The following is a 10,762-nucleotide window of genomic DNA, read 5'->3' on the forward strand; positions in this document are numbered from 1 at the left end:
TTGTAGTGATCATTCCAGTAATTTGATTTTGCATCACAAATAAAAAAGGGAACCAATCATTATCAAATGTGGACATTTACACAGGAGAGGTATATAATATACAGGTCAGGTATATAATATACAGGTAAGGTATATAATATACAGGTGAGGTATATAATATACAGGTCAGTCAGGTATGTAATATACAGTCAGGTATATAATATACAGGTGAGGTATATAATATACAGGTGAGATATATAATATACACGTCAGTCAGGTATATAATATACAGATGAGGTATATAATATACAGATGAGGTATATAATATACAGTCAGGTATATAATATACAGGTAAGGTATATAATATACAGGTGAGGTATATAATATACAGATGATGTATGTAATATACAGGTCAGTCAGGTATATAATATACAGGTGAGGTATGTAATATACAGTCAGGTATATAATATACAGGTGAGGTATATAATATACAGGTAAGGTATATAATATACAGGTGAGGTATATAATATACAGGTCAGTCAGGTATGTAATATACAGTCAGGTATATAATATACAGGTGAGGTATATAATATACAGGTGAGGTATATAATATACAGATGAGGTATATAATATACAGGTGAGGTATATAATATACAGAGGAGGTATATAATATACAGGTAAGGTATATAATATACATGTGAGGTATATGATGTACAGATGAGGTATATAATATACAGGTGAGGTATTTAATATACAGATGAGGTATATAATATACAGGTGAGGTATTTAATATGCAGATGAGGTATATAATATACAGATCAGTCAGGTTTGTAATATACTGTGTACAAAGGATACTTAAACAGTGAATATAACATCATCAGTAATATTTTGTTGTTTACAGGGAGCCTCAGGTCTTGGTTTTGCTATAGTGGAGGAGAACAGAAATGATAGGCAGGGTATTTATGTCCGAAGTATAACCCCCGGCGGAGTGGCTGCCCAGGTAAACAACAGTTTTATATACTGAGTGGATGTTTGTTGTTGCTTGCCATGCCAGACTGTTGTCTGCGATGATTGACAGTTATTCTCTTATGTACATGAATGGCTATATGATGTGTGTCAAACCCACATGCCTTTGTCATTTTGTCTTGGCCACACAAGCTGCCTATGTGTCACCTATGTGTAGCTCTGTGATGTGTTTAAACAACACATACTGCCTTTGTGTCACCTATGTGTGTCTCTGTGATGTATTTAAACAACACATGCTGCCTGTGTGTCACACATGAGTAGATTTGTGATGTATGTAACCTACACATGCTGCCTGTGTGTCACACATCAATAGTTTTGTGATGTGTCTAGCCTACACATCTTATGTTATGAATCTGATACATTCTACTTACGAAATTTAATTCATTATGTTTATGTTTTGATCATTTGATGTTGTATTACAACTGTGCCATATTTGGGCCTTGACCTTACAGCACCAAATCACCTAGCCAAGAAATCCTACAACTGTCTTACCATTACGCCACTGTGACACCACCAACAAGGATGCCTGAAAATACAGTTAGAAATTTTTAAGATGATCACAGTGGCAAAATACTGACACACACAACGAGTGATATATTGCTTTTTGAAATGAAACAACTTGTTTTCTCTGAATTTGTATGTAATTGTTAATTGCTTGAAATTGATTTAACACAGGATGGTCAGTTAAGTGTCAGTGACCAGATCCTGGAGGTTGGTGACCGATCATTGACTGGTGTCCATTATGATAAAGTAAGTTGTGAAGCTATTTAAATGTAAAAATTGATTACTTCAGAATGTTGGTATTGTATCTATAGTAGCTTTATGTAGTATAAACATAAACAATTTGTACTCAGGTTGTGTAATTACCTCCCCATAATGTCCTTGTTTGATGTCTGTTCATCTGTTCTCCTCCGTACTGCGTCAGTTTTTATGGTCTTCTGGCCCAAAAAGTTAGGATTATTTCAGCCAGTGTCCATTGGGTAAACTTTCACACTTCTGCTCTAGTTCCTTCTGCGGAATTCAGCTGAGACTTTCCTGAAATAATCTTGAGATAGTCCTTGACAAAGTATTGTCATTTTTTGGCTTGGTCTAAAATCCGATATGGCCACCTTGCCTGCCATCTTGAATATCACATTTTAAACTCATTCTGAAGTTCTGTTGGTACTTTTAGGCTACAATCTGTGGGATTATAAGGAAAAACATTACTCTGACAGAGTGGGCATGGCAACCATTTTTGACTTGACGTTATTGTTGTAGACACCTAATTTTGAATTCTTCTCAAGTTCCACCAGTAGTATAACCTCAAAATACACCTAATTTTGAATTCTTCTCAAGTTCCACCAGTTATATAATCTGAAACTTGAAATGATCCTCAAGTGGTCCTGACTATTTGTTGTTATTCTTTTGGTTCAAAGTCTAATAAGGCTGTAATTGTTGGATTCTTAAAAAACTTTTTAGCCCACCATCATCAGATGGAATATTATTCAAATTGCTCTGTGTCCAAAGGTCCTTCGTCCGTCCGTCCGTCCGTGGTTCATCCTTGCATTGTCCATACGTCTGTAAACAATATTGGTTAACACTATTTCTTGAGAAGTATTGGATGGATCTTTCTCAAATTGCATATGTAGGTTCCTCTTGGTCTCTAGTATTGCTATTACTAGGGTTTGGACAAGAGGTGGGACAATAAGTGGGGCAAGATACAGACAAAAGGTTGGAAAAAGGTTGGGACAAGAGGTTGGGCAAGGGTTGGGACAAAAGGTGGGACAAAATACAGACAAAAGGTTGGGCAAAGGTTGGGACAAGAGGTGGGGCAAGGGTTGGGACAAGAGGTGGGACAAAATACAAACAAAAGGTTGGGCAAAGGTTGGAACAAGAGGTGGGGCAAATGTTGGGACAAGAGGTGGGGCAAAATACAGACAAAAGGTTGGGCAAAGGTTGGGACAAGAGGTGGGACAAAATACAGACAAAAGGTTGGGCAAAGGTTGGGACAAGAGGTGGGACAAAATGCAGACAAAAGGTTGGGCAAAGGTTGGGACAAGAGGTGGGACAAGATACAGACAAAAGGTTGGGCAAAGGTTGGGACAAGATACAGACAAAAGGTTGGGACAAGAGGTGGGACAAGAGGTTGGGCAAGGGTTGGGACAAGAGGTTGGGCAAGGGTTGGGACAAGAGGTTTGGCAAGGGTTGGGACAAGAGGTGGGACAAAATACAGACAAAAGGTTGGGCAAAGGTTGGGACAACAGGTGGGACAAAATACAGACAAAAGGTTGGGCAAAGATTGGGACAAGAGGTGGGACAAGATACAGACAAAAGGTTGGGAAAGGGTTGGAACAAGAGGTGGGACAAGAGGTTGGGCAAAGGTTGGGACAAGAGGTGGGACAAAATACAGACAAAAGGATGGGCAAAGGTTGGGACAAGAGGTGGGACAAAATACAGACAAAAGGTTGGGCAAAGATTGGGACAAGAGGTGGGACAAGATACAGACAAAAGGTTGGGCAAGGGTTGGAACAAGAGGTGGGACAAGAGGTTGGGCAAGGGTTGGGACAAGAGGTGGGACAAAATACAGACAAAAGGTTGGGCAAAGGTTGGGACAAGAGGTGGGACAAAATACAGACAAAAGGTTGGGCAAAGGTTGGGACAAGAGGTGGGACAAAATACAGACAAAAGGTTGGGCAAAGGTTGGGACAAGAGGTGGGACAAGATACAGACAAAAGGTTGGGCAAAGGTTGGGACAAGGTTGGGACAAGATACAGACAAAAGGTTGAGCAAGGGTTTGGACATGGGACAAGAGGTGGGACAAGATACAGACAAAAGGTTGGGCAAAGGTTGGGACAAGAGGTGGGACAAGAGGTTGGGCAAGGGTTGGGACAAGAGGTTGGGACAAGAGGTGGGACAAAATACAGACAAAAGGTTGGGCAAAGGTTGGGACAAGAGGTGGGACAAAATACAGACAAAAGGTTGGGCAAAGATTGGGACAAGAGGTGGGACAAGATACAGACAAAAGGTTGGGCAAGGGTTGGAACAAGAGGTGGGGCAAGAGGTTGGGCAAGGGTTGGGACAAGAGGTGGGACAAAATACAGACAAAAGGTTGGGCAAAGGTTGGGACAAGAGGTAGGACAAAATACAGACAAAAGGTTGGGCAAAGGTTGGGACAAGAGGTGGGACAAGAGGTTGGGCAAGGGTTGGGACAAGAAGTGGAGCAAGGGGTAGGGCAAGGGATGTGATGTTAATGTTTAAGTGAAAAAATTGTGATAATTTGAATTTCTTGAGTGTGGCTGTGAGTGGAGAGCATTGATGATGTTCATCACAGACAAGAAACATACCCTTATTTTATCATCATCTTTTTACAATATTTCAGGCAATAGAAATTTTACGCAATAGTCAGGGAACTGTGAGATTAAAAGTACGCAAATGTGGAGAGAACAACGAAAAGGCTTCCAGTGGACTTAGTCTGCAACAAAACACTGTCTTTCAAGTGGCAAATAATGGCTCAGGTAGGTGTAGTAATATCTATATTGTGTACATGTTCTCATAATTAGTATGATGTCTAGGTTTCTTCAAACAAAAAGATCCTGGATCTACCTGTAAGATTACAATGATCAAATATTTTGAAACCTTTACAAAATATCTTGAGATCCAGGGTCATGATGTTCCAGGAGAATGCTAGGATGTAATCCAAAATCACAAAGGTCAAATGTGTTTAAATTCTGTACACAACATCTCCTTTATTACACAGAGGTCCATGTCATGAAATGAAAATGTCCTACTATAGAAAATGAAAAAAAAAAAAAAAGATTGTACTATCAGTCAACCTTGTAGATATACATCATCATTATATATACTTTTTTAAAGTGTACACACGTTTATTCAAGTCTGGACGTTTGAAGTATTTTAAGCCCACCATTATCAGGTTTTGTTTGTGTAATTACATGTATTTATGAAAAGCATTGACCACCACGTGAGTGCGGTACATGAATTGCCACAAGGATCAGTATCCATCACCAGGTGAGTGCGGTACATGAATTGCCACAAGGATCAGTATCCATCACCACGTGAGTGCGGTACATGAATTGTCACAAGGATCAGTATCCATCACCACGTGAGTGCGGTATATGAATTGCCACAAGGATCAGTATCCATCACCACGTGAGTGCGGCACATGAATTGCCACAAGGATCAGTATCCATCACATGTAAAAAAGTACACTGATAAAAATACATAGACACATTTTACTTTTTCCAAATCTTTTTCCTCATCGAGGTCTTCACATTTCACTACTGTCAGGACTTTGATTTAACGTTGAATCTGTTTTCTACCATTTTGTTTTTTAATGCTAATTGATCTATATGTATTTCCGTTTCGCCTTTGATTTGTTTGATTTGTTTTTTCCTAATTTGTTATTTATCAGTTGATGTTGATGTTTTATTAATGTCTGAAATACTGTGCAATTGGTTATCAAATGGCCATTAGTATCTAGTTTAAAAGGATTAATGTCTCCTTTAATTGAATTGAACATTCCTACCCTGTCCTCATTACAAATCAATGATTAGAGACCAAAAGTTCTAGGGAAGTTTTATGGTCATCATAATGATCTCATTGACAAATATTCTATTTCTTTGTGTGACATGAAGCTGGAGGTATTTGATGCTCGTTAGTTTGCCTGTTGGTTCCGTTGTGGTATATCTTGTTCTTATTTGAGAATGTGACATTACTTACTTGGATTAACCAAAATTTAAACAGCAGGTGTTGTCGATGAAGTAGAAGACACTTACTCTCCAGAAACACCTGAAAGATAAAAGAAAGTTTCTTCAAAAAGAACTTAATGACAAATATCTACATCTGTATTATTGAATAAATTTATGTTTATAATTCCTTATTATCTCTTTAATTTCTATTTTTAGCTTACCTGGTCCAAAGGACCGGTAAGCTTTCATCATACCACAGTGACCATGGTCTGTCCATGCTTTGTCGTCAACAAAGTCCTTAAAATCCTATTACTCCTGTTCAAATGATTGGACTTTGTCCAAATTTGGGAACATTGAACAGTTCTGTAGCTGTAACTGTAAGTTACAGATCAGGTGAGCAGTAGATGCTGTTCATGCCTCTTGTTTACTTATCCATACATTTAAACAAACCGATATATTTCTGTATGTGTGTGAGGAACTGATATATTTCTGTATGTGAGTGAGGAACTGATATATTTCTGTATGTGAGTGAGGAACTGATATATTTCTGTATGTGTGTGAGGAACTGATATATTTCTGTATGTGAGTGAGGAACTGATATATTTCTGTATGTGTGTGAGGAACTGATATATTTCTGTATATGTGTGGGGAACTGATATATTTCTGTATGTGTGTGAGGAACTGATATATTTCTGTATGTGTGTGAGGAACTGATATATTTCTGTATGTGTGGGGAACTGATATATTTCTGTATGTGTGTGAGGAACTGATATATTTCTGTATGTGTGTGAGGATCACACTGTATCTACTAGATAACAGACAGGTACTGATTTTAACACCGATACATCTTATGTTTCTTGTCTCTTTCAGGGGAGTCATCAACAGACCCTGCCCCAGTGTCTCCCAGTCAGCAGCAGGATATATTACCACATGACCCCTTCACTTGTCCAATCATTCCGGGAAAAGAAACGTCAATAGAAATAGAGAAGGGCCGAACAGGGTTAGGCCTCAGTATAGTCGGTGGAGCTGATACCCTCCTAGTAAGTAATAATTGTTAAGGTCTACATAGTAATTACTCAGTATAGTCGGTGGAGCTGATACCCTCCTAGTAAGTAATAATTGTTAAGGTCTACATAGTAATTACTCAGTAAAGTCGGTGGAGCTGATACCCTCCTAGTATGTAATAATTGTTAAGGTCTACATAGTAATTACTCCGTATAGTCGGTGGAGCTGATACCCTCCTAGTAAGTAATAATTGTTAAGGTCTACATAGTAATTACTCAGTATAGTCGGTGGAGCTGATACCCTCCTAGTATGTAATAATTGTTAAGGTCTACATAGTAATTACTCAGTATAGTCGGTGGAGCTGATACCCTCCTAGTAAGTAATAATTGTTAAGGTCTACATAGTAATTACTCCGTATAGTCGGTGGAGCTGATACCCTCCTAGTATGTAATAATTGTTAAGGTCTACATAGTAATTACTCTGTATAGTCGGTGGAGCTGATACCCTCCTAGTATGTAATAATTGTTAAGGTCTACATAGTAATTACTCAGTATAGTCGGTGGAGCTGATACCCTCCTAGTAAGTAATAATTGTTAAGGTCTACATAGTAATTACTCCGTATAGTCGGTGGAGCTGATACCCTCCTAGTATGTAATAATTGTTAAGGTCTACATAGTAATTACTCAGTATAGTCGGTGGAGCTGATACCCTCCTAGTAAGTAATAATTGTTAAGGTCTACATAGTAATTACTCAGTATAGTCGGTGGAGCTGATACCCTCCTAGTAAGTAATAATTGTTAAGGTCTACATAGTAATTACTCAGTATAGTCGGTGGAGCTGATACCCTCCTAGTAAGTAATAATTGTTAAGGTCTACATAGTAATTACTCCGTATAGTCGGTGGAGCTGATACCCTCCTAGTAAGTAATAATTGTTAAGGTCTACATAGTAATTACTCCGTATAGTCGGTGGAGCTGATACCCTCCTAGTAAGTAATAATTGTTAAGGTCTACATAGTAATTACTCCGTATAGTCGGTGGAGCTGATACCCTCCTAGTAAGTAATAATTGTTAAGGTCTACATAGTAATTACTCCGTATAGTCGGTGGAGCTGATACCCTCCTAGTAAGTAATAATTGTTAAGGTCTACATAGTAATTACTCAGTATAGTCGGTGGAGCTGATACCCTCCTAGTATGTAATAATTGTTAAGGTCTACATAGTAATTACTCAGTATAGTCGGTGGAGCTGATACCCTCCTAGTATGTAATAATTGTTAAGGTCTACATAGTAATTACTCAGTATAGTCGGTGGAGCTGATACCCTCCTAGTAAGTAATAATTGTTAAGGTCTACATAGTAATTACTCAGTATAGTCGGTGGAGCTGATACCCTCCTAGTAAGTAATAATTGTTAAGGTCTACATAGTAATTACTCAGTATAGTCGGTGGAGCTGATACCCTCCTAGTATGTAATAATTGTTAAGGTCTACATAGTAATTACTCAGTATAGTCGGTGGAGCTGATACCCTCCTAGTAAGTAATAGTTGTTAAGGTCTACTTAGTAATTACTCAGTATAGTCGGTGGAGCTGATACCCTCCTAGTAAGTAATAGTTGTTAAGGTCTACATAGTAATTACTCAGTATAGTCGGTGGAGCTGATACCCTCCTAGTATGTAATAATTGTTAAGGTCTACATAGTAATTACTCCGTATAGTCGGTGGAGCTGATACCCTCCTAGTAAGTAATAATTGTTAAGGTCTACATAGTAATACTCAGTATAGTCGGTGGAGCTGATACCCTCCTAGTAAGTAATAATTGTTAAGGTCTACATAGTAATTACTCAGTATAGTCGGTGGAGCTGATACCCTCCTAGTATGTAATAATTGTTAAGGTCTACATAGTAATTAACTGTGGTGTAGGCTAACATAGACTAGGCCTGAGAACATAGACTAGGCCTGAGAACAGTGGGTGTGGCTGATACAATTTTAGTAATTAACTGTGGTGTAGGCTCACATAGACTAGGCCTGAGAACAGTGGGTGTGGCTGATACAATTTTAGTAATTAACTGTGGTGTAGGCTAACATAGACTAGGCCTGAGAACATAGACTAGGCCTGAGAACAGTGGGTGTGGCTGATACAATTTTAGTAATTAACTGTGGTGTAGGCTCACATAGACTAGGCCTGAGAACAGTGGGTGTGGCTGATACAATTTTAGTAATTAACTGTGGTGTAGGCTAACATAGACTAGGCCTGAGAACATAGACTAGGCCTGAGAACAGTGGGTGTGGCTGATACAATTTTAGTAATTAACTGTGGTGTAGGCTAACATAGACTAGGCCTGAGAACATAGACTAGTCCTGAGAACAGTGGGTGTGGCTGATACAATTTTAGTAATTAACTGTGGTGTAGGCTAACATAGACTAGGCCTGAGAACATAGACTAGGCCTGAGAACAGTGGGTGTGGCTGATACAATTTTAGTAATTAACTGTGGTGTAGGCTCACATAGACTAGGCCTGAGAACAGTGGGTGTGGCTGATACAATTTTAGTAATTAACTGTGGTGTAGGTTAACATAGACTAGGCCTGAGAACATAGACTAGTCCTGAGAACAGTGGGTGTGGCTGATACAATTTTAGTAATTAACTGTGGTGTAGGCTCACATAGACTAGGCCTGAGAACAGTGGGTGTGGCTGATACAATTTTAGTAATTAACTGTGGTGTAGGTTAACATAGACTAGGCCTGAGAACATAGACTAGGCCTGAGAACAGTGGGTGTGGCTGATACAATTTTAGTAATTAACTGTGGTGTAGGCTCACATAGACTAGGCCTGAGAACAGTGGGTGTGGCTGATACAATTTTAGTAATTAACTGTGGTGTAGGCTAACATAGACTAGGCCTGAGAACATAGACTAGGCCTGAGAACATTGGGTGCAGCTGATACAATTTTAGTAATTAACTGTTGTGTGATCATACTAGGACTCAGTAAAATGAGCATGACATGTACCCTTCCAATTAGTAACTGTTGTGTGAGCAAACAGGAGTCCAAGTGTATACATATCTATCTGTCTTGATGTGCTCTTTATTCTATGTTACTTGTGTTTGTCAGGGAGCGATCATTATCCACGAGGTGTATGAGGACGGTGCTGCAGCAAGAGATGGTAGACTTTGGGCCGGAGACCAGGTTCTAGATGTGAGTTTGTTTAATCAAGTCAGCTGCTGTTTTGTGTGATCCTTAACAATAGCCATCAATACAGACTTATAGGGTATTTTTTTTTAGAAATATTCTGTATGTGTATCATCCCCTCACAGATTTTAGGTGGACAAACAAATAGGTTCTGTCTGTCAGGATCTGTCTGTTGAAGGAGGTTTCCAGAGCTCCAAGGCTGTTCATGAGAACTCCAGGGAACAAAGCTTTCTACACACATCAGTCTGGTCTTGTCCTTTACTATGGATCTGTTTTGAGTTACAATATTGATATTATTGTCATGGAGACAAATAAATACTAATGTATAGATGTAAGAACTTAAACTCCTTTAGCATGTTCTATTCCTTTCTTTCTTATCACAAGGTTCCGGCTTTGCATATAGTAACTGGTGTTATAAACATATTTCTAAATATACAAAACATGTAAGAAAGAGTACATAGATAAAAGGCCAGATGAGACTGTGGTTGAGTGCTATACTTTCCTATCATGTATACCATGCCATCTGTCTATCAGTGAACTTTTCCTACAAATCACTACTTATCATGAATGATTTAGCTGCCTTAAACAAAATTTGGTCAGAAGCATCCTTTGGGGAAGGTGGCTAAATTTTGTATCAGTGGTGAGTCTAACCTGCTGGGGCCTGAGGGGCAGGGCCAAAAAGGGGAAATTAACTACCAGGAAATTCTTTTAAATCCTTCTTCAGGAGGAATGATTGAATTTTGTGCAAATTTGGTCTGAAGCATTCTTAAGCAAAGGAGACTCATTGCAATGGGTCTCAGCTCCCTGGGTCATGAGGGAATGTGTCCAATAGGGGAAATATACTCTTTTTTATCAAACCTTTCTTCCTCTGTCAAAATGTCCTG

At 38.8% G+C, this 10,762-nt stretch overlaps 1 protein-coding gene across 1 annotated transcript in view; it reads left to right on the forward strand.

The window, feature by feature from the left end:
• Positions 1–9,884, forward strand: part of LOC132549949 (multiple PDZ domain protein-like) — a gene marked incomplete at its 3' end in the record, with an annotated part of 154,360 nt that extends 144,476 nt beyond the window's left edge. Inside the window, exons 31-35 of the mRNA XM_060213935.1 lie at positions 881–979; positions 1,681–1,755; positions 4,364–4,499; positions 6,561–6,730; positions 9,801–9,884. Of these exons, the coding sequence (XP_060069918.1) occupies positions 881–979; positions 1,681–1,755; positions 4,364–4,499; positions 6,561–6,730; positions 9,801–9,884 (564 nt within the window). The remainder of the gene's footprint in view (positions 1–880; positions 980–1,680; positions 1,756–4,363; positions 4,500–6,560; positions 6,731–9,800) is intronic.
• Between the last annotated feature and the right edge of the window lie 878 nt (positions 9,885–10,762).

Source organism: Ylistrum balloti, unplaced genomic scaffold (genome assembly GCF_031769215.1).
Source record: "Ylistrum balloti isolate Yb309-2 unplaced genomic scaffold, AGI_CSIRO_Ybal_v1 Utg370092, whole genome shotgun sequence".
NCBI classification, from domain to species: domain Eukaryota; kingdom Metazoa; phylum Mollusca; class Bivalvia; order Pectinida; family Pectinidae; genus Ylistrum; species Ylistrum balloti.